General features: G+C 31.3%; 1 protein-coding gene across 1 annotated transcript in view; it reads right to left on the bottom strand.

Moving 5' to 3' along the window:
- Nucleotides 1-25,471, bottom strand: part of LOC129742415 (lipase 3-like) — a 52,449-nt gene extending 26,978 nt beyond the window's left edge. The window contains exons 1-2 of the mRNA XM_055734313.1: nucleotides 25,382-25,471; nucleotides 24,365-25,327 (exon numbers count right to left, since the gene is read on the bottom strand). Coding sequence (XP_055590288.1) covers nucleotides 24,365-25,327; nucleotides 25,382-25,471 — 1,053 coding nt within the window. The remainder of the gene's footprint in view (nucleotides 1-24,364; nucleotides 25,328-25,381) is intronic.
- Nucleotides 25,472-26,005: the final 534 nt, after the last annotated feature.

Here is a 26,005-nt window from a genome sequence, read left to right as displayed (position 1 = left end):
TTGACAAATGTATCAGATATCAGCTTCCCGTTGCAAATTCGATTTTTTCAGCACTCAACGTAACCATCAAACTTGGCAAGCCTTATGCTAAAAGAAATCAACTCTTTGTAACTTGTTCCATAAATAACATATGTTGATTATATCCATGTTTCATTTATTGTATACAATTTAGTTGATTTTCTACGCTTTGATCAAGGATGAAACCGAAATCACAAAATTTTCATTTATTGGAATATATTGCATATGAAACTTTATGGAAGAAGAATTTTGAATATCGGGACAATTTTTTGAGTATTTGCCCAATATTCTGCCTAGCGCAGCACTTTTAGCTTCCGACAGCTTTGGATGGTACATTTTTTTTAGAAATGAAGAAATAAAAAAACATTAGAGAAGATATTTTACAAACCATTTTCAAGCAGCTTGCTGTTCACTATCCTCACCCTTGGAAGCAGTGGTTATTAATATCCACATTTTCATCAAAACCACGTCAATAAAAAAAATCGCCCTTTTTTATTTGTCGGAGCAAAAATTGCAAATTTTATTCCATAAAATATTAACTCAATAAATCAAGTTTTCTTGATTTATTGGTTTAATGTTCAAAGGAATTTAATTTGGTTTTGAAAGGAGAAAAATATGTTTAATTTTTTTTGTTTTTAACTGTGTTGAAGGTGATTTACGATTTCATTTAAGATTATTTGATATTTTCAAGATTCAATAACATTTAATTGGAATGCAGGTCTAGAAAAATTAAAAACATAAAAAGAACTAATCTGTTAAGGCTACGATGATTTCATGTGTTCATTCTATTTTCTAGAAATTTTCATGTAAATTCACCTCAAAACCTTTAACATTTAAGTGTCTTTCTTTATTATACATTGTTATTTTTATTAAAGAAACATCGGGGCAAGTGCAAATGGATATCATCACAGTTCAACTTTCATATTCTTTCAAAAAGAAAAAGAAAGACTTTAAAATGAATTTAAAACATGTTCCTGTTTGTCTTTTTTATCACCTTTCATTGATATATCTGCAGTTTTTCTCCAGAATAAAATAATTTTTGGTACTTCAATTTTTCTGAATACTGTTTAACCAAAAGACCTTCATTTACAAAGACATTTATTAATTTTTGAATATCCGCTTCAGATTTAACACTCGGGATACCCTTTCTGACTATTTTAGAGAAAATTGGTAGGTATATGTTTCATGGCTAAATAGCGCGCTGCCACTTGTTTCACCGTGTGAAATGACAGGAGTTAATTTTGTTTTCAACACTTTCAGGTCATCATAAAAACTTATCAAAAAAAATTCTGCTTCTGCTATCAAAAAAATTATGCTTCTTGAATATCATTAAAAAAAGGACAGGCTTTTGTTCAGTTCATGTGTCTGTTCATTTTCAACGGATTTTGTAGTTGTTCTGTAAATTTAAAGGCGCTTGATACAACTTCAGTGAAGCACATTTGTACATGTTCGAAAAATGTTTCTAGGCGTATTGGATTATAAACCAAATCTTTCGACTTTTCTTTTTTCAAATGTCCGTGAAGAGTCATACCATGGCCGTAGGAACGGGGGGGGTTTTGGGGGTTAAACCCCCCCCCATGAGTGTCCAAAAAAGCAAGCGAGGTATTCTACTCTACACTCAAAATTTTAAATTCATACTCAAATTATGATAGTAGAGCAAAGATATTCAAGAGTAACTATCTGGAATAAAAACTAATACAAAAACCTCAAAAACCCATTTAAAGTTCAAAATTCTGCTACAGTTTTTCAAAATTTTCTCACTTGTACATAGAATAAGATTGTCAGATTTTTTTATAGCATGTATCCGGGCCGACAAATGTTTTGAATCTGTGTATTCGATTTAAAAATTGTTGATCAAATCCAGGCAAAACCGGGCAATTTTGGTCAAATCCCAGAAATTACCCAAAAAAAATCTAGAATGATTATTCTTTCAAACTTGATGCAAAAATGTTGAACACATAAAAAAAATTACAATACTGTTTGTTTTTTTCTAAGTTTCATTTGAGAATGAGAATGAGGACAATCCCGGGCAAAATCCGGGTATTTCCAATGAAATCTGGGCAATCGGGTCGGATCGGACTTTTCCCAAATTCAATAATAAATATCCGGGCCAATCTCGGCAACCTCATCATAGAAATTCAGGTCTGAATATTAAATTTTAAATTTAACCCATTTTGGAGGTTCTGGTTCCATATTCCTATAACCAGAATTGTATTTCTGCATATTTTCGTATTTCATATGGTGTATCAAGCTTGGGATTCTTGATTTTCAGTTCGAATAATCATAAGAAAGTAGGAAACCCGTATTCGATTTCGGTTTTGCATTCATATGAAATTTGAATCATGTTTTTCGAAGATCAAATGCATTTTCAATATTTTGATAATAGTTTTCCGAATATGGAAAAAGAAGAGATTTGTTCTACATTCAAATTCGAAGTTCTTAAATTTTTTCTAACACAAATTTTCAACATTAAAAGCTTCTAAGAGGCGATTCAAAATTGAAAACCAGATTTAGATTCATCATTAGAAATTCTCATTTTCAATCAGATTCATAAAACAGATTTGAAATAAATGATTGAAATAATGAATTAAGATTAAAGTAGGACTAGAGAATTTCAATAATAGATCCATGAATGAGGGCTCTAAGATTTGGCTCATGAAATTCTAATCTGGAATTAAGATTCCTAAATCGTATTTTTTGTACATTTCGAAAATCGTATAGAAATTCAGAAACAGATTCGAAGTTTAATTTTTGGATTCAGGTTTAAATTCAGATTTAAAATTCAGAAAAAGATTCAGCTTGTGAATGAGTTTTTCAATCAACATAAAATTGTTGAGAAATTCAAGAGAACATTAACTTAAAAAATTGTCAATTCAATTTCCAGATTTCAAAGTTTTTAATCAGAATTAGTATGTACACACAATTCAGCTGAAAATCACAAAAATAAAAAAGAATTTGAATCAATTTTCTAAGTTTTGATTCATGCAAAATATTCCAAATTATATTTGAAAAAAATCAAACATTTGTTCTTTGTGAAAAATATTTCCTGTTTCAGAAACAAGAACCTGAGATAACTTAAAAATCTGCACAATTTTTTTTATTTTTATGGTGTATTGTTTAACATTATTAATATAGTAGCTTTTTTAAAGCCAAATTCCAAACTAAAATCATAAACTTAGTTCAAATTGGCATCAAGCAAATTTGATTCATATTTTTTTTCTCTTCCTGTTTTTTTTTTGGAAAATTGTGTTTATTTTCATCAAAGGTTAGAATTTTGGAATTTGCAAAAGAGTTTAGAAGATTGGGCTTGTTTGATTTGAGTATTGAATAAGTTTATTTTTAAGAAATTGAGGGCTACCCTAAAAAGAACTTATTTTATGATCAAATCATACATCTTTGATCTAAAAGACTTTTAAATAAATTCAAAAAAATTATCCATCGATGGAAGCAAATTTCATATTTTGTTTTTAGAGGTTTAATAAAAAAAATAGCTCACCCTTTAGGCTAAGACCACTTTTCTAAAGCTACTTTTTTAAAGGTTTTGTCAATGACACTTTCCCATCCTTGTGGCATTCGTGTCTTTTTGAGTACTTAATAATGAATAATTATATAGTTACAAACATAATTTGTTTTAATTTTTTTTATTCCTGAGTTGTTAAGTAAAAAATCATAGGTAAACATTAGTCACCGAAACCCCCCCCATGAGTTGGTTCTTCCTACGGCCCTGAGTCATACCATTATTTTATATGCATCAGTACTAAATTCATATTTTTCATACAAAAATTCCTTCTTTAAATAACACGAATTCAAGTTTTTTTTTAATCGTTTAAATGGTTTTGACTTGATCGGCAAAATATCAATTTGGGTCACATCTAGGCGTCATTCATTGCTATGTGCTGTACAAATGATCTAGGAATCAAGAAGAAAAAAAACACATCTAGGCTTCATATGGCCACCACATGCATTGAAATTATGCTTGGTTGAAAAATGCGCGCCCAAATATTCCCACTAATCACAATCAGTATGCTATGCCATGGTTACTACCCTCTCTCGACGTTTGCTCGCGATGCCTCGACCATGGAGACGAAAAACAAACCGCCCGGCCGGCGCCCAAAGGAAAAAAAAATCTCGAAAAAATGGAAGCCATGACTTTAATTTGATTGAAAAAACTACAAATTTAATTAAAACGGACAATTGATGCGACTTTTGGTTATTTTTATTCGATATAAACCGATTCGCATGTCTACAGAATATTCTAAAAATAATTTCATTTGAATCGTTTGGGCCATTTCGGAGGAGTAGTACTACAAACACCGTTACAAGAGAATTTTACATAATAGATAGAATTTCCGAACATAGAACTACCGATAATATTTATTTCGCCGGAATCTTAATTAATATGACTTTATTATACACCACCATTATCGATTAAATCGTCCAAAAGATAAAAAGATGGAAGTTTTCTTGAGTTTTCAAATTTTTAAATTTATTACCAAACATACAAATTTTTAAACAAATTCAAAAAAGGTCTCTTACGCGGTTTCAAATCCACCGTTAACATCTACGTCTTGAAATTATTCTTTATGAAAACGTGTTAATAAGCGAGAACCGTGGAAAATAACAATGTATAGGTTAAAAAAACATGTAAATAGAAGTCGAGTATGAAAATCAAGCAAAATCTGAGCAATCCGCGTTAAAAAAACTTTTGTGTACTTTCTTTGAACAACTTTGGCTGATGCATATAAGTTTGGGTATAAAAACAGCTAAGCTTTTTAAAGAGTTTCCTAAATGTCCTGCTTTTTTGTGAAATGTCTCGCTATTTTCTGAAAGTATCTGCCTAGTCTAACACTAAACATTTATCAAAACTAGTGAACTATATTTAAAGTCCAAAATTTATGAAATCTTAAACAGCTATAGCATATTTTCAATCAAATTTTCCTCAGATGCCTCCATTACTTGCTAAAGAAACATACACAAATTTTCATTTTCATAATGTCTCAAATATTAAGTGGGAAAACGTACATTGGGGATAACAATTTAATTCTTATTAGATAGTACGCTATACAAGTTACATACCAGAGAAAACGCGCTTCAAAGTTTACTTTATTCTCGTTTTTCAAATAGTTTCAGAATGTTGAAAGTATGAAAGAAAATTTTTATAAATCTGAAATTTTCACCAAATTCAAACGGTATTTGGTCAAAAATTCAGATTTATAAAAAATTTCCTTCATACTTTCAACTTTTACTTTCGACAAATATTTACAAAACATAATTTATATGAGGCACTGGTCAAAAATCATTTGATATAATGGAAAGTATATAGTTTTTCACTATTATGAGATAAATAACAAATTTCACAATTTTAAACTCCAATTGATCAATAATCTTAATTCATATTTTTTTAAATTCAAGTGAGGAGCTTGACCCCCGAGATTTTTTAAATCTGATGTAAAATAACGATTACGGTCCTAACTTCTCAAAGTTTAAAATTCATATCAGCCAACATTCGGTATCCGAGTTTTGTTCAGAGACAAAATCAATGATTTGATTAAATATTACAATAGACTGGGTTGATTTGAGGTCAGTCTTAAAATCTGGGCTTTTTTTTTTTGGTTCAACACTCATCCATGATTTTTTGCGGAATTTTAAGCAACGTTTCCATGAGTAAATTTGCACTATTATGTTTGTATGGGAAAACTGAGTATTTTGTACTGAAAAATCAACTGATTTTTGTTACCGAGTCTGCTTATGGTTTTTGTGCCAATTTATAAATTTTCTATAGGAAATTCTCCGTTGAACAACTTTGTCGAAGATCGTAACTTTGTATCTTATTAGGCAAAAAAGTTAATAGTTTTGATCAGTATCATCATTCTTGGTTCACCCTGACATGATACTTAGACGCCTGAAGGTATACATGCTGCCTGAACTTTCCGACTAACCTTATGTAGCCTATTTTCGTACTCGATTGAATTTATTGTTTTTCAATGCCAAAAGACTTGCCCCATTCAACACCTAATAACTTTTTCGTCTACTGAGATACAAAGTTACGGTCTTCGACAAAGCTGTTTAGCGTAAAATTTCCTATAAGGAATTTATAAATGGGCACAAAAACCATTAGCAGACTTGGTTCCACAAATGAAACAAAAATGATGTTGATTTTTCAGTACAAAATATTGAATTTTCCCATACAAACCTAAATTATCAAATTTACTCATGTAAACGTTGCTAAAAAATTCCGAAAAAATCACGGATGAGTGTTGAACCAAAACAAAGCATTTTAGGCCCCAGGGTTTGAGAAATTCAAGAATGACCCCAAATCGACTCAGTCTAATACTAGTATGCTCATTATTTTCTAAAATTCTGTGCCGTTTCTTATAAAGCAATGACAAAAATGCTCTTTTTTCAAATTATCCATTCATTTTCTAAAGTGAGCTGTGATTCAAGTTTTGAAAATAATAGATTGTTTTTGAATTCTCATCTGAATCTGGATGACTGAACCTAGCTCTGGCACTCTATATTCTTATGGTAATTCCAAGGAGAAAAAAAAATCTCCATCGTTCTACTACTTTTGTCGATCATTTGTATTTTGTAATTTGAGTCATTCCTTTGAATGTAATTGAGATTCTGCTCTTCAATACTGAACTTTGTATAAGAAAGCTAATAACGATTTGTGGTATTTTTTAATGTTTTGAATATTTATCAGAACAAATTTTTAATTCGTTTTCAGAACTTTAACTGTGATTTTCGATTTCCAATTAAGAATTTGAAATGCTGAAGCCACTTGTTTTCTTTATTTTCACTTAGAACAATAATTTGAGACTTGAGCTCTCAATTGTGTTTTTGGGGTTCACAAGTTTATTTCCAAAGAAGATATTTGATTTTAAAATTTGACTTTTACTTTTTCAATTAGAACTTTATTGTAAGGATTAATATTTTTTCAGGTTTGATGTTTCTTGTTTTATTAACGATCTGCAGTATTTTTTACATTTTATTAAGCAAAAATATAGCTTGTTTTTAGAATAAATAAACATATTTTTTTTTACACTGCTACAGATGTATCTTTAATTAAAAATGTTAATTTAATTAAACATAAGTCCCCTTTCCCCCTAGACAAGTCCAGGTCCCCCCGACAGCTTTTTCCAGCCCTGGTGGCAATGATGGGAAAATGTATGGGAAAATGTATGGGAAAATGCCAAGATCGATTTTTAATGAGCGATTATATAAATTTTGTAGATTAGCCCAAAAACTGACCTGTGCAAATTTCAGCTAAATCTGACTTGATTAAGGGCTGCCTTACGGCGCTCAAAGTTTCGGTTTTTTTTGCCCTCATAAATCATCAAAAGAGAAATCTAAATTTTAATTTATATGGAAAATGTCTTAAATTAAATTAAAAAATTAAAAAAAAAAGAATAGGCCAAAAACACGAAATTTAAATTTTAAACCCAATTAACTTATCCAACAAAAAGTTTGGCCGAAATTCGACTGTCTGGGATTAAGGAGGTTCGCCGAAAAAGTTCGACAGTCTTCTTAAAAAAAACGGCTCAAAGAAGAACAATATTTTACCAAAGTTTTTTTTTAGTTTTTAGTCTAGATAACACCAGACTCCGACGTTTCATGTATGTGTTTCTTAGTCATTTGGAAACAAAATTAAAAATTTAAAAATTTAATTTTCCGAATTTTCTTTGGCCCTCCCTTGGGTAATTTTTAAAATTTTGAAGTCGATTTTCACAAAAGATTTGTTCATTGAATTTTGACAAACATTTTTTTCGACATTACACCAAATCTTGATGTTTGAGCATTTTTTAAATATTTTGCATCAAATTGAAAATTTGCCAATTCCATTTGGTCCCACCTTTGATTATCATTTAGAGTTAAAATCTCGAAAATTTAAGAGCTTTGAGGCACCCCTGAGTCAAGTCCGATTGAGCTGAAATTTTGCACAGGTCAGTTTTTTGGGCCAATCTACAAAATATATATGGTCGGTTTTCGAAATTCGACATGACCCATTTGGCTACCACCCTACTGTCCAGAGTTAGAATCTGTTATCTTTGGCTTTTGAATTTAAACCAGAGCGAGAGCTTATTTTATGTTGAAATCATTTTTTTTTCTACACAAATCCCCTCTTTTCCACATTCAATGTCAGTACCTGGAGTAAAGTAGGTTTTCGTGATATTTATCCGTCTTTGCCCCCCAAAAAAAATTTTATGATTTTTTTGTATGACATCTTATTTTTTTTTTTTTGGTTCGGTATTTTTTAAACATTCAGTATATTTCTGATGATTTTTAAATGGCAAATTTTGTTTTTCCATACGGAATTTAAACTCTTTGCGCAAAATCAGGGCCAAATGAATCGATTTCAACATTAACCGGGATTTTTGTCTTTTCTTGAAGTTTTTCATTCAAAACTTGCACCGGCCTTATGTAGATGTTCAATGTATGTACATAGATATATTTTATACCAATAAGACCTTGAAAAAAAAACTGGTTTTGTCATAAGATAAAAGTGTTTGAAATAATCGTTTTTTTAAAGAAATAATGGGAGTCTTCAATATAATGAGAGAGGACTGAAATAAAAATTTTAAAAGTTTTTCTGAATTATATTTCTAATTAACTTTAACGGCTCTTGCAAACTCAAAATTGAGCAATTTGGCAAAACTTCTAAAAGGCAGTAATTTTGACTCAAAGTATTGGTCGGCATATTTCCAACAGAATGTGGTTAAAAATGTCCAAAAATTGTAAGTCTTCTAAAACATAAGATGACTACATCTTCGTAACGATAAGTTCAACAAAAATGATGTAAAGTTTGCAACCCTATTTGGCTAATGGTAGAGAAATGATTTGGAAAAATCTATTCTATTTTATTTTTATTTGTTCAAACAGGATTTTATCCTTCGTGATAATTTATAAAAAATCATTTTTCATGCATTTTAATTGTTTAACAAAGATTTTTGACCGATTTTACCAAAATATAAATAAATTTATAATTTTGAAATTCTTCATCACCAAAACTTGAAATCTCGAATAAAATGTTGCTTCAGCATTTGGTACCAGGTACAATCCAGATAACAGGTTTATGTTTTTGGGTAAATTTTTTTTTCGAGATAACATCAGATCTCAACTTTTCATTTTGCATAAAAATTATAAAATTACGATTATTTTTGATTCCATTCGTCCAGCTTTAGATTATTTTTGATATCCTCAAATCGATTTTTGATCAAAACATTTTTTTTCCAGATAACACCAAATTTTGACGTTTGGGTTTTTTTTATTATCTGACAATTTGCGCCGGCGTTCTTCAGATCTTCCCCAAAATCGAAAATTTGATTCATTTTGACGACTTAAAATAATTATTTTTTTCAGATGTCTAACATTTTAATTTTTCGAGTTAGATTCGGTTCCATTTTTTTGTCAATAAAAATATATATTTCAAAGTTTCATAACTCTGTTATTTTCCAAAGGAAGTCAAGAAATAGCACATAAAAAACGCATTCAAATTTTATCAGCTTTCCAAATAAAATATATGAAAAAAAAATTAAGTAATAAATGACTTTAATAATGAAAATTCTGAAGAACATTTCAATGTTGTCTAAAAGTACCGTTTGCATCACCAACCCATCTGTTAAAAGTACCATTGTTTAGCCCAATTTATGATGCAACTTTAATCTAAAGACTTCAAATTGGGCCAAAACTTCAATTCAAGGCTATGAATAAAATAATGACAATTAATTTATTTATTTTTTTGCATCGAAAATAAACAATGCACAGTGGTGCATCGAACATCGAGCTAGCTGTACGAAATTAACAGCGCACAGGGATGAAGAGATCGACATTTGATGTCTTTAGCAAAATTGCTCAATTTTACAAAGAGCAAATGTTGGTATACAATTTTTTGCCCAGGGATCCACCGATAGCGAAGTAAAAATGCTAACTTTTTTGTTATTCCAACTAGGTCTTCGACAAAGCTGTTTCTCCGATCAAAACTATTACATCACTCTCAGGAGTTACAGTAAAAGTTGAAAATACCTCGAATAACAGTTTTTTGAATCTGACACGTTGTAGATTGGATTGGATTGGATTGTAGATTGAACAAAGTTGCAACAAGCCATGATCTACATTCTGAGGTTTTACGACGTTATACACAAAATTCATATATTTAAGAGAATTTTTAACTTTTAAAACTTATAAGACAGAATATTGTTTAAATTAGTTTTTTAAACTCATGTTGAAATTTCCATTCCGTATTAGTTTAATAGAATTTTCCTAATTGCTGATGTAAGAACCTCAACTTTAAAATTTACATCCCATGGGTATTATTTCTTTTGAATTTAAGTCCAAAAATCAATATTATTATGTATTGTAATAAGACAAATTTAAAAACTACATTTTAAAAGCGTTTTAGGTTAAATGTATAGAATTATTAATACAAATCAACTCATCTATAAATAAGCTTTCAGTGCTTTTCGAGAGAATGCCATCACTCTGGGAAAGCTTGTTAAGCTTCAATATTTTCAACATTAAACTACTCGCAAACACCATCAGTTCCAAATACAAGCTTCCAGTAGTGTATCGTCTATTTTTTTTTCTCTTAACATCATTTTTTCACATTCATTCAGTTGTATGTTCCCAAGGCACGTGCCTTGCAAAGAGTCATTGGATTTTTTTACTATTCCTCCTAAGCATTTCATCCTCTCGGGTTCTTCTATAACTTTTTCCAAATCGGGTTCGTCACCTGGTGCCCCCGAAATCATTGTTCGATTTCTGGCCCATGTCTTCATCACCCACTCCAACCATTGATTGGAAGATTGTGTGCGCGCTCAAATGAATGAATGAGTTTTGTTTTGCCGTTCTGTTTTTTTTTTGCGACACACGCCACTTCGAATAACTGCCGAAGTAGACCGCAAATTGTGTCATGAAAAGGAAAAGCCGAACCGGTAATGTGCAATTTGAAACAATTGAACGGCTCATTTTTTTTCTCTCTCTTTCTCATTGCTTCTGAGTTGGCTGAGTTTTTGAAATTATGTAAGATTTCTTGCTTTGGAATGTTTGATTATTTTTCTCCATACCCATCTACTGGTGGAGGTGGTTTTTGTAGGTGAGAAAAAACTAATCGGTGGTGGTTCGATTATGTGGTGATTTCGATTTTGAAAGGGGGCGATAATTGACTTTTGCCATTCCTGGCCTAGACGCGATTCCAAAAATGTATTGCGCAAACAACTGAATTAGGCTCTCGATAACGCCAAATTTGGCATTGGCTCCAAAGAATCGGTTCAAGGCGAAAATGTTGAACAATCTGTAAGTTTGAATCACAACCGGAACAACAAAAGTCATAAATCTGCCAGTCAGAACATCTCAAAGAATGAAAAACCAAGACCTCCACAAGGCAGTTTTCAATTGTTTACAAATTTTCAACCAGCATCAAAACAGTTGGAATTCATACAGCATCAGATGAAGTTGGAGAATGAATTCAAACAAAAATCCGGACAGATTGGTCTGACACCTTCAATGGAAGCCGGACTTCGCTCGCATACAAAAGTGCGAAAAATTAAAAGCATGAATTGAATATTCTATTATGTTTGTAAATAGCTTCCGCCCACGGAATTGAGTTTCCTGCTCTTTTCGCTGCCAAGTTTGCTATAAAAGATTGAAGCGATTTGGTTAAGGTATCTCACACATTGTAATACGGTGCTCATTGATCGGCAATTGGGGTAGTTGGGATCTATCGTGTTAATGAACACAAATTTGAATAAAATAGGAAATCAAGGATTTAGTCCTTATTTACTATTTATAACAAAAAAAAACAAGAAAGATCTGAAAGAACAAGAGGCTTTATAAGTTTTCTTTAATTGATGAAGATCATTCTAGTTTCCCGTCAATCGATGAATTCCACAACAATTCAATTTATTTGTTTTATCAAGTTGCGCCGTTGTATTTTCATGCATCATGCAAGACATTTTTCCCCTCTAGGTTGGTTTGACCGCCAAAAATAATGTTCATAATTGTCACAGTTTGAGCCACAAGTCGTATTTATTTTAGGGCGATTGTTAAAAAAATTATGTCTATCATAGTCTCGCACTGTTTGATTTCTCAAGTTGCGATTCGAGATGGCGATTAAACGGATCTTACCTTAAACTCGTACATTGAGATGTAAAAAAGCGTGAAAATAGAGTCTAATTCGTAGTTGATGCGTTATTACAGAGCTGAAAAAAAATTGAAATAAACAAAAACTTAAAATATGTTAGAATCTTCATAAGAATCAAAAGCTTTTTATAAAAAAAAAACAAGCTACATTGAAAACAATCAGTGATCTTCTATCACAATATTGGAATCTTCGTTTTGATCTTTCTAAACTTACAGGTAAATTATTAATTGCATTTCGTTGTCATTTTAACCAAACCTTTTGAAATCAATCGAAGTTACAAAAATGTTGAAAAAGTGAACCATAAAAGCATCAAACTTTCATCTAAAATATTTCGTTTTCGTCATTTTGAACACACTTCCACCTTTGAAACAGGAAACATTTGAATCAAGTTTCAGTTTTTAATACAATTTTTGTTATAAGTTAGTCTTTACACCTTCATTTAATCAACTTTCAAATTTGCCTCGAGGTTAAGCAATTCTACCTCTAACATCAAGCAAAAATCACAAATATTCTACTTTTTTATGTTTCTTTGTAACAAATTATTTAAGGGTTCATTATTATGAATAATTTTGCCGAATTAAAATTTTACAACAGGCATCAACAGGCAGTGGCTAATCTAAGCATTAGACGTGTTAAAACTTTTATTTTTTTCATTTCTCGTTAAACTGAACAATTTGGTCAAGAATTTTAGCTACATCAGCAGAAGATATTTTTTCCAAATTTTGTCTGATTAAATAAATAAAATTAAAGTTGTTTGAACAATTTGAAAATAAATGTAAAAATGAATATGAAAATAAAAATGAAAATGAAAATTAAATAATAGTTTCAGATTTGAAAATAATAATACCTTTTTTTACATGATTCGTTATCTTAACTCAGACGAATAGTTTAGTTCAAAACTTTGTGTTTTGTGTCCTTATCGGGATAGCGCATAGCACTCTTCCAAATAAACGAATTCCAAATGAAATTAAATCAAGAATTTGACCACTTAAAAAATACAAAATTAGAAATTTGATCACATATATTTTTTTTAAACAGATGCTGTATTTATAGTTAAAATAAATTTTTCATTACATTTTCAGAATGAACTAGGAATAAGATTTGAGTTTTGCAATTGACACTTAAATGTAGAACTCAAATTTCAAATACAATAAACCAATAAAATCAATCGAAATTCAGTTTGAGCATTCCAAATTAAACCTTTAAATTTTATTTCAAGTTCAAAAGCAGATTTCAGAATTCAAGTCCGTTTAAGGCACATTTTTAAAATTAAAGACGATGGCGAACGACATGAAACTTTGATATAAAAGCTACTGATGCTCCAAGAGGGAGGTAGAATTTTACCAGAATATTGGAACTGAACATGATCCTGGGAAATAGAAAGGTTGTAACGCACCTCGGCATTCCGATCTAAAAAAATTAACAGATTTGAAAAGATTTTCGATAATTGCATAGCTGAGAAGTAGTTCTAAAAGTACGCTTCGATAGAATTTCAGTAAAATGCAGTGCTGTATTTGTACCATATCATATTATTTCAGTTTCCAAATTTCCGATAACTTGCTTTTTACTTTTTAAACTCCCAAGTAAGATTTTTTTTTCCAAAAAAAAAAATATGAATTTCAGGATAAAAAAAACTCAATAAATTAGAGACAAATCAACACTTTTTATTTATTTTTTAAAATTACAATTCGTTCAGCCGAAATTTTGAAATCTAATTTACAATTGAAAGTGAATATGACCCTGAAATAATCTTCCATACTTTGAACATGATTAAAAAAACTGCAGAACAGGTACGATACATTCAAAACAATGTAACTGGAATCTGAATTTTGAGGCCATAAAATGCATAATTCAAAAACTCCTTATTACAAAAAAATTATAAAGCGGTGTAATAAACAAACATTTTCAATCAGTATTAACCATGCAATGCAAAGCTTACATTATTCAACTGAATTTCCATCGTTTGTATTTTAAAACAACTAAACGATAATTTTTGTTTTTGTTTTCGGAAGGCAGACATTTTATTGGCGGTTTATTATCCTATTTTTGTTTAAATTGTTTCCATTCACACATCTACATCTACATTCATCTAAATTTTCAAAGGGCTAGGGTATTTTTTTTTGTCAAATTTATCATGTGGTCATTCAAATTTTAAAGGGTTATAAATTGAAGTTTTGTGTTTAAAACAATATACACTAAGGGTTTTTTTTACAAAATTAACAAATGTTATTTATATTGAAGTTTCTAGCAACAGCTTTGCCTAAAATTGCAAGGCTATTAGGGTTGTTGGAAAAGGTATAAAATTTCCAAATTTTAGTATTAAAAAAATGTAGTAAAGTATTTCAAATATATATAAAAAAAAACTTATTGAGGATGTCGCAGCAATCCATGCTTGAGAACGGACGTATTTTTTCCGTCGTCACGTTTTCCCGTTTGTTTATTTTTAGCGAATAGAAAATTTGGTGAATTATAAATACTGCGTTCGCAGAAAGTGTTTTAAGTTTTAAGACGTTGAAGAGTAAAGTTCATTCGGGAACAGGCGAAAATTTAGTTTTTTGCAAAGTGTTGTGAATCCGGACTAAATCAGGTCCAGAATATTTGTTCAGGAAAGAGCGACATACAATTCAACCAGAAGTAAAGCTGGCATACTCAGATAAGTAGATCGATTCTGTTTTCTTTGACAAAGTACCAGGGTCAAATAGTATTTATTTAACTGACAAAATTTTGTAGCTTATATTTTTCATACAAGTTAGGTAATTCATGCTGTATGATCGTATTTATTTCAATCTCAACGCTAATTTTTGTGCAAAAAAGCTTCTCAATTATTTTTTCCAGCTAAACATGGTTTGGTAGTTGCATACCTTTTGGCAATTTATACTTGTCCAAAAAGATATGCAATGATTTCATTCGAGGTTTTTAATAGCTGAAAAAACTTTTCGAAGGGTAACTGAATACGCATGACCATTTTGATAGGTAATTTTCTATCTTTCGAATAATTATATATTCTTATTATGAATTCTATTTGTTTGGAAGTTTTACCCTAATTCGTTATATTTCGCATGTTTTTATATTAAATCATATAGACTTTTAATGATCGAATCAAAATTTTCTTATGTTTTCTTATAATTTATGTAAATCATTTTGTTCCCGTACAAGTTTTTATAACGTTTATCATAAAAAAATTATCAAATATCAATTTTTCTGTCAAAAACACATTTCTATTCTGCCTTTCTCTTGCTTCTTTAAACATGTTTTTAAATTGCATCATCTATAACAGTTTGAATCTTTTTTCCTTGTTTTTTTTGTGTTTATTTGTGTTTTCTTTTCAAGAGTCATTTCAAGAATCAGTGATGTGTTAGAGATTAAAGTGAGGAAACAGCTAGCTTCTAGGAAATTCGAAAAGTTGCTTTTCCAATTATTTGAGCGTTAATAATTGTTTTGAAATTTTCTTATAAAAACACCTCGCAGATATTATTAGGAATTTCTTTAGGAAAAAAAAAAAAATTCGCAAAAAGTGCAAGTTTGACACCCTCAAATGTACAATTTACAAATTTGTATTTTGATGCATCCTAAGAGCACCTGTATCCGTGGTCCAAACAACCGGTTTAGACCCAAGTTCCGACTCGAGCAACCGCACTGGTGATCCATTATACCAGTTTCAACTCAACTTTTTTTAGAGCTGCTATAAGGATTGATCCAAAACTGATGAGATTTGGATTTGACACAGTTCTAAACCGTTTGACAGTTAATGGAACGCGAGTGCAGTTGCCAGTTTTTTTCATTGGATCGGATCTAATTTCTTTGGTTCAATTGTATAAATTAGACCCAAGAATAGATCACGAATACAGATGCTCTAAGGTGGTAAGAAAAAAAACCGTTAAAACATGCTTCGGAAAAAAATTTTAGATCACCTACGAAATGCTCAAAAAATTCACTAAGCTTCATGTTTATGTAAAGTATCACAGCGCTAATAAAATAATAACTCTAGAATCGGTATAAAATTTTCATTCTTATGAATGTAAATTGATTGCGAAAATCTTTAGTGAATATACTTAAATCAAGTGCAAAGTTGAATTTAAGTACAAGAAAATCGGAGAAATTGCAAATTAACCAAAAAGTTTGAAAACCAGCCTTTGAAAATTTGTCAAAAATTCTTTGTTTAGTATTTTGACAACCTACACCCAAAATAATTTTGAAATTTTTTCTACGGGATTTTTCACGTAAATTGAGATTATGTTGCATCATATCGATTCTACGTGAATTTTGTAGTAACCACAGATTACCAAGGATGCCCTGGTAAAAGCCACTTTACTTTCACATAGTTTACACATGATTTTCACGTAAATTCCAAGTGGATGACCTAAATCCGTTTTATGCAATTGTCTCAAGCGTGTGGTTGTTAATTCTTATCAAAAAAGAGAATTATCAGCCAGCTGTTGTGAAAATTTGTGTGTCCCCGGAAGAGGAACTGTATTGACAGGCATAATTAGATTTAGCTTTGTCTTTTTGGTAAGTACCTTTGACTTTTCGATGATTCTGAATAACAATAAATTGATTTTTGTTTCCATATTTTGATAATAAGGCATGGATCTGGATGCATGTGCCCTTCCGAAACTGGTGCCGGTTACTGTTTTTTTGGTACGACTTCCCGGAACACGGAACACAGGACACCATATAGGCAACAACGGACAAGGTAAATTATATTTTAATTAGATCATTTATTTTTCATTACTGAATACTTTTCCATTTTTTTTTAGCATTCCACAAAACGCCCTGCGATGCTGGAACTGCGGGTTTTATTGTGGTAAAAGTGAAGTGTAAGCGAAAAATATTGTGAAAATAAAGTTTGTTCTAAATGAAATTTTGTTATATTTTCATTATAAACATAAACAAAAATACAAATTGACCTACATTTCACTCCGATTCTAAAAACACTCCTCGTAGCTTGAAACACGAATTCTTATAGGGACGTATTTGCATATTGATCTCGTAGGATCTACGTGAAAATCAACTGGATAAAAATTATGTAGTTTTTCACGTAGCCACGACGTGCAGATTATTTTGAGTGTAGAAATTCAAAAAGGTGCCAAATTACGTCACATTGCAATCCTTCTTTATCTGGTATGACATAGATAAATTTTAGTAGTTCATTGATTTAAAAGTACCGTTTCAACACCACATTTTTACATATTTTGAAAAAATGTTAAAAAAGTGGTATAAATCCGTACTTTCAACGTATAGTTTCTTACTCCGATGTTCTTGAACACTAAGTTAACTTTTTTTCGAGCATTCCAAAGCTAATCTACAGTCTTTTTTCCATAATATATTTGAGTCACATTATAAGGTTTCCAAAACTATTTATAAATATTTATAACAATCGGTTGAAAAACAGGAGAGATATAGCGGTTTTAAGCGAAGAGTGTCTAATTGACTGTCAAGGACTCTCAGTTTATTTTCTGGGCTTTCAGGGTGCGTCTTTAAAAAAGTCAGACCCCGTTCGATTTCGGCAACATCCGAACGAAATCCGTTCGTTTTTGGCAACATCCAAAAAAGACCTTTTTTTTCGTTTCTTTTTTATTTTTTATTTTCATTTCAAATCAATCAAAATTAATGTAAAACGTAATTTTGGCATGAAATTTTTCAATTCAGCTGCATTATAATAGTTTTAAACAGTAAAAACATTAATTTTTCCATGTTTTACTGCTTAATACTAATATAATTGAGTCAAATTGAAAAATTTTATGCTTATTTAAGGTTTTACATCAATTTATAGTTATTTGAAATAAAAATATATAAAAAGTGTCAAAAAAAACCGTTCGATTTTGGCAACATTCAATTTTGGCAACATAAAATTTACGGGCGTGTTGCCAAAAACGAACAGGATATGATTAAAGATTTCAAGAATTCATTGAGGGTCTCTGAAGAAATTATTTTATTAGGATGCACCCGAATAAAGTAACAAGCCGCCAAATTTCCAATAGTGTCAAATTGACACTCAAGAGCGAATTTGGGTTAAATAGGCATTTTCAACATGGGTAAACAAAAACCGAAGTGAAAACCCAACTTTTTTCATACTCTTAGACCAGGCCCACCAATGATTGCTAAACCTCGAATCTAGAACATTCAGCAACAAATATATCAACCCATCATCGCACCAACAGTCGCTAACTTGATTCGAAAAATGGCATTCGAGCAGTAGGTATGTTTTATCAAAATAATCATTTTTTAAATCTTAATATGATTGGAAAGAAGACGATTTGAATTGGTTAAAAAATTTCTTAACAAATGAACAAATTGTTTCTAGCTTACAAGTCCAATTGAAATTGCCTCTTCAAGAATACTATCACATGAAATACTCCTCAATGTATACAATTCAGATAGTTTATTTAAAATCTTGTTCTTATATAAAAGTCACATAAAAATGAGAGATCAGAATTATGTTTTGCAACCATTACTGAAGCCCTTCTATTTGAAAAATGTTTTTGTCACGATTATTGAACACACAGATTCTAACATTGAACAGGCTGTGCTCCAATTATTGGATTCACAATATTTTGCGGGATTTGATTAATTTAGATCAAAAGGCGTTGAAAGAGTTGAAAAATGTAGGTACACGCGAATAATTATTAAACCATCAAAAGAAATCAGGCAATGCAAAACTATTTCAAAACACCAAAACTGCATCGACAATGCAAAAATGCACTCTAAAACTGCACTCTAAACGTGTACTCACGCGACATTAAAATGTCAAATCACTTTGCAGTCTACCCACCGAGTGAGACTGCCCTTTCCTGAATTAACTACCCACATATTTCTGGCTAAATGCAGCGATTCGATCCAAAGGTACCTTCAAAATTTCCTCGACTCTAGAGAGCTATAAGAAAATTAAACGACATTATGCACTTGAGCTCCCCAATTTTCGATCCGATGTTTGTGGGACCCCTTAAAATCTTCTCGAGCCCATAAAGCTTTGCTCAGCTCAGGCTCAGCCTTCAATAAATTCAACCTTTGCTGCGCGACAAAACAGGTGCTCCCTATTTTTCAAGGTGTCATCAGCAGGCATCATCGACGGTTTCTTGGAGCTGGTAACTACAGTGGAACCTCCAATTTTCAGAGATTTTGTTTTTGACATTTTATGTTGAAGCTACCTGCTATTAAGTTTCAATTCTTCATTTAAATTTATTCCACAAATGTTCAAATGAAAAAGTTTGGTTTTTTTTCAATTTTTAATTTTTATAATTAAACATTCGATTATTTTTACTACGCATCAAGATCAGTATCCAAAAGAGACAACTGTATTTGCTTGATGCATGTCGCATTGGAGTAATGCCACACAAATCTACCTTGACATTTTGTCGCTCGATCCAAAAGGGCTTGCCTCCTGATATTCCCTTCCGTTCCATGCCGTCCACACCTGAGCATAGGGTACTCATCATTCGTCATTCATTTCGTATATTCGACGACGACCACATTTGTCATTCATTATTTTCCGTTCCCTCATTGAGAAACGGCATGAATTTTACATCGTATAGCATGAAATCGAACTGACTCCACAATTGCATTTTGACGTTATTATTCGATTTGCTGATGACGAATCGGAACCAAATTTATGCGAAATCTTGTGAAGGACTCGAGGCTTAGCTTGTGTTAGCTGATGCAAGATACTTATCATGAGCATTTGTCTCTTGAAGAATTGCTGCATTTAATCGCGAAGATTGGGAAAATTGTTTGAAGTCGTGACAAAATTCCCATGCACGTTGAATTCCATTACATTCCAAGAATTCAATGCTTCTTTAAAAGAGCTGCTTTTTTGATAAATATAAATTAAAGTTTAAAAAATCTTCACTGCCCAATTTTTTTTATTGAAAAATTTCAGCTTTATTTTGAGCTTCTTTTATACAAGAAACATGACTTAAGGAACATGCAAATCAATTAAAGTTTTTTCAATCGAATTATGAAGTTTCCATTCAACAATCGATTATTGAAATTTGATAGTAGTGTTTTTGGTTTCCAGTTCGTTTTATATAATTTCAAGTTGAAAGTTTCATCTGTAAATTATCAAAATTTAGATTTCACAAGTTTAATGATTGTACTTTTAACGAATAAAAACTTTAGGAAAAGGAAGAGTCTATATTAGTGTTAAATATAGCAATTGTATCGGTAGCTCTTAATTAGCTCGGAATCAAGCATAACAAAAGCACAAAGCATTTGCTTAGTTTGTTATGAATAAACATTAGCTTAGCGGATGGGTACTAAAATTTTAGAAAATAGGTTTTACTTCGAAAAATAAAGCTATCCAACCTCCAGAATCTGTAGTATTCGTAAGTGAATTAAAATGAGACGATTAGAAAATCCATCGACATCCAATCACCAAAAAAAAACTTGGAATTTAGATTTTGGTTTTGTTTGACTTTATTTTTATCTACTTTTGTGAGGCTTAAATCTGAAATCAAAAATTATTTAAAAAATCTATTTTAATCCCACATTTCAATGACAAACGTCAGAAAAACGACTAATCTAATTCAAGCCTTCATGAATAGCAAGCACTACAAATTGTTATGAAAATTTACATGGTTGGTTCTCCAAAATCAGTAATATTTCGATTAAAATTTATGACCGTCATAGAAGGGATGAATTAACAACATTGACATAGACATAGACAAACCATTTTCAAATTTGAAATCTGGATTTCGAACTCAGTTTTTAAAGGCAGTACTCAGATTCGGAATCAAAATTAAAAACTCAGATTCAGCTCAAAATTAAATTTTAAAATCAAAATTAAAATATCAATGCTTCAAAATTTTGATTCTATATTCAAAATTAAAATTTTATATTAAATCAGAGTCAATTTGAACCAAAAACCAGAAGAAATCACAAATTTAAAAAACAATTTTAGGATTTTTATTGCTCAGGAAATAAATTATATCAATGATATTTTATGGGGCCAAAGAACTTGAATTTTATTTTCAAGTTAAAACTCAACTGAAAATATATTTTACTTGTTTTTTGTTTAACATTATTTCTTTTGCAGATTCATCTTGAAAAAGTTTCAAACTAAAATCATAATTTTGGGAGCAAAACGATTAAAAAATGCTTAGAAAGGGTCGTCCTTAAATGAATCTAAACAATGTCATAACAATTAAGCATACCAACAATTTGAAAAAAAAAATATCATCTTTTTTTTAATATTTTGATCGTGAAATTTGTTATTAGACAAGCTAATTGATGTGCACGATCCTATTTAAAAAAAACTTGAGAATTCTGATCAATTACCCATTTACATGTTTTATTACCTTTGTTTGTGTTAGTAAATCAGAATAAAACAGGTACTATGGTACACGGCAGGGGCATAGGAAGAACTGCTTCATGAAGGGGGGGGGGGGGGTGCTGCTGACATACGTAAAGAATAGTATCAACAAAAAATGATCATTAAAAATTTATTTCATTTCAAAAATCCTGTAAAAATGATTTGAATCGGAACTTTTATTTTCCAAAGAACGTAACCATGAAAATTAATTTAGATCTTATTTTCTTAAAGTAGTTTTCACCAAATTTGTTTTTTTTTCTGGGCAATTTTGAATTTTATTTCTATTCTGAATTATGCATTTTAAGCCTAAATCTAATCTGGATCTCAGTTAAAAACAAAAATTCCCAATAAAATAATTAACCAAAATAGGCATTTTATAAAAAAAAATCCTTAACCAGAAATCACTTAATTATTTTGAATCTTTGATTTTCTGTATGAATTCTTCCTTCAATTTGTTATTAGTAATTCAACTAGTGAATCTGAATGAAAATTCCGTATGATGAAACTCTGATATTTCAATTCTGAATAACCATTATGATATTTTTTAAAGGTTCAATTCTGCATAAGAATAAAGAGTAAAAATCAAAAACTCAAAAATTAAAAATAGTTTGTAAATTTATTTTTTTTCTTTCAATGTTCCGGAATGCTGATCCTTTTCAAACATGAAAAAAAACAATTCCATTTTAGTTTCAAATGCAAAATTTAGATTTGAATCAGGATTTTGTCCCAATAATGAACCGAACGAAAATCAAGAATAATAAACTGGAGACAGATTTCAAAATCCGATCACAGGCAACAAATGATTTTTATCAATAGTAAAAACCAGAACATCGGAAATGATTCAAAGCTAAGCTCACCAGATATTTTTTCACACTTGTACGGAGCAGATTCAGTTTGTTTTATTTAAAAACCGTGCAAAACTTGATTTCAAAGTTTTACAACCCAATTCTGGCAATATGCAGCCAAATTTGAGAGTTATTCGAAATCAAGAAGAAAAAAAAACTCGAAACATTGTTTTAATTTTTTGTTTCGAAACCCAACAGCAAGACATGCTCAAAATATTGTTCTGGACGCAAAAAACATAATTGTGATCGCGCAATTTTAATTTTAAATATTTAGTTTTCTCAGAACTAAATTCAACATTTTTAGCTTGATGTTAACAAGCTGTGATAAGAAAATGCTTAAGACTGCTGCATACATTCAGGGGTCAAAAAAATTCTACAAAAATTATAAATAAGTGCTTGGATGGATGAAATTTTACTGTTAACAAACTCGTTATGTAAAATAATCATATTCCAGCATATGGAAATTAGATTTACTAGGTGTTATTAAAATTTGCATTATTTTGCATCTTACCCTAAACTGGTAACTGAATTGAAAAAAAATATTAAATTAAATAATTTGGGTATTCTGCGAAAAATATTTATACACCAAGTGCCGAAAAATATTTATCCACCAAGTGATGGTAAAGAATAATGAAACCAATCTAAAGTTTATACGAGAAATCATTCACTCAATCCGTCATCCTGGTAAAAAAAATTTAAGGCATCGAAACGTTTTAAAATTTGGGCATCTGTTGCTCGGTATTTCAAATTTTGTATGAGAATCAAAAACTTCAAAAAGCTAGCTTAAGATGTGAGTAACCATGTGATCAGTATTGTATTATCATTTACTAAATCACAGTTATTGCATCTTGAAAGTTTTAAACAATTGTATTTTATTAGCTGAATGATAGTTCAAAAACGAATCATAATATATTTATTTTAAGATGGACTTCTTAGGGCTACGATTCTTAGACGCTTAATCATGTTAATAAGCCATATATTTTGCGTACATAATAGCACTGAGGTGTCAGTACGAGATCTGATTCTAATCCATCACGAACCTACTTAGAAGAGGAGATTTGCGGTCATAGAACACTGGATGATGAAAAAAACCATAGCCAGACTTATGTGACGCCGCTCGTTGCTTTTTACGTTCAAATTACTCAAACAAGCCCAGCTTCAATAATGGCGGTATAGCGCGTGGGAATTTGCCAAGATTTGGGCGCAATACGCGCGAGGGATGTTAATTGCTCTTTTATTATTCTGGGCGGAGGTTTGTTCGGTGTTAGGTTTGTGCCAAAGCCCCATCTCATATATGGACAAAATACGGCTCCCTCATCCAGCCAAAGTTGCGGAGAGAACTTGGCCCGCCTACGCCTAGCATAAGTTGAACTCCATGCGGACGACGACGAAGCCACACACTTTTGGCATGCCGTCGCTAGTTTAGATATCTCATTAGCACTTCATACACCCATTTTTGCATGCAAATTCTTGCCACGGGAGCGCAAAAAACAGACATTCACTTCAATATGTACGAACATTTGCAAGTTCACACTAAACATTTGTATCGGTGAAGACAAAATCTGTTTATTTTTTCCATTCACATTCTCCTACACGAGCGATTTAATCTGAAACGGTTTCATGTTAATTTTTCATGTTTCGTGACTTCAATACTCTAGCGGTATTTTATATCTACCTACATACATATATTATTAATATTCGCAAATGTTTGATTGCACAAGCATTCATCGAACTTTTTCGACTTTGATCACTTATAAATACTTATTACTTACAAGTTTGAAACTGATAATTAATCACTTTTTTCTGTTTATTTTATTTACAGGTAAACTTCACTGGCCTATAACTTTGAGATAATTTATCCATACCTTATGTAAGTAAGTTGAGTTCTTTCAATTTGATTCAAATATAGTAAATTTTTCATTAAAAAAAAACTCATTATTGTTCATACCTAGAAGCAAGTTCTAACAATTTCCTGTGCATTGTATAGCCATAAATACCGAAAACGAAATTCATGTGGTTCCATTTTGGATTAGGATCCTGATATTTCAAAATCACATTAGGCAGTTCTTCGGCAAGCAGCTCTAAATCTTCAACGGCAACCAGAGGATCATTCAGGCCATAGTATAATGCTACCGGAGCAACGATATTCTGTAATGGATATTCCGGAGGACTCGCTCGACCGTAACGCTTCATGTTTTCCGTCTTCCCGAAATCATACTGACTGAACGTTTCGGTTTTGTAGGTTTGAGTAAAATGAAGAGCCTGCCGAATGGAGGCTCCTGCTGGGAAAAATTCCATTATAGAATCCAAGGAAGATTGATTGAATCCTTTTTCGTCCTTCCCAATTATCATCCAAAGTCCTTGAAAGAAAAGATTTTTCGTCACTGATCCTCCGCCCTTGATGGTTGCTGACAATCGTTCGTAAAATTCATCATCGGATCTTCCAAAGACTTCACAGTAGCCGGCGTCATCCAGAAGGTGTAACACCTCGATCAGCTGATCATCAATTAATCTGAACGGAAGTGTATTTTGAGACCAGAAAGCTACCGGTGCTGACAAATGTGCACTAGCAATCCTGGAGTTGTACTGTGGAAGCATCGAGGTCAACACCAAAAAGTTTACCGAGCCTTGTGAATGGCCCACATAATGTAGCTGCTGTTTCTGCGTCACATTCAACGTATAGTCAATCATGGCCGGAAGATCGTAGACGCCAGCCTCGTGGAAACTGAAGCTCCAAAATTTCCGCTGATTGGGATCAATTGTACGATGAGCTCGGGAAAATGTGTTGCCCCGACCATTGCCAAGCCAAACGTCGAATCCTGCTTCAGATGCCAGAAAAGCCAGTGATTTTTTCGGTCCAAAAACCGTGTACTCAGCAGAAGAGCTCAAAAATGAGTGCATACAAAATAATATTGGTTTTCCGGGAGCCGGAATCCGAGCCATCATCAGTTTGTAACCATCAATCGTCTCCACCGGATGAAGCTCAACTGGATAATTGAATCTGCTGATTGAAGACCGCTGAAAAAAAAACTTATAACAAGAATAATTTTTAAAAATTGATTTATATCTCACCAATAACTCATCGACACCAAATTCCTGTGCCGATACGATTTTAAGTCCAGCTGAAACAAGCAACAATGTCAAATGAATCAGCGAGGTCATCGCGTCACAAAATGTTGATTCGGAATGATTGCCACTACAACCAAGTGTGGAAGTCTCGAATTCGGAGCCACACTGATGTTCCGCAATTAAAAACTCTAATTTTCCAAACCAATAGCTCCCCGTCAATATCAACATTAGGTTGGGTGCAAATGGTAATGAACTTTTAAATTATTTAATCTCCTTTCCATTATATTCTAAAAAAGTGTTAAAATGAAATTTATTCGTGCACATCTTAGTTGAGTAAGCTTTATAAAATATATAGTGAAGTATTTTTTTTATCACGACGGTACACTCTGGATCTTTTGAAAAGCCCTATAATTATGGAGTACTGGTACATTTTCTCCTGTAGATGGAAAATACTCAGTGTTATTATTGAAAAATTAGCGAAATACAACACATCAACACTCCAAAAATTAAAACTTGTTATTTTATCGAGTTTAAAAAAATTCAAATCAACTTTAAAAATTTTCACTAGTTTTCTCTTTAATGATCATGAGTTATCAATTGTTTTACACAACTTCATCCATCAAGCTT

Source organism: Uranotaenia lowii, chromosome 2, assembly GCF_029784155.1.
Source record: "Uranotaenia lowii strain MFRU-FL chromosome 2, ASM2978415v1, whole genome shotgun sequence".
In the NCBI taxonomy this organism is placed as follows: Eukaryota; Metazoa; Arthropoda; class Insecta; order Diptera; family Culicidae; genus Uranotaenia; species Uranotaenia lowii.
The sequence above is the reverse complement of the archived record's forward strand: the minus strand, read 5'-3'. Positions and strand labels throughout refer to the sequence as shown.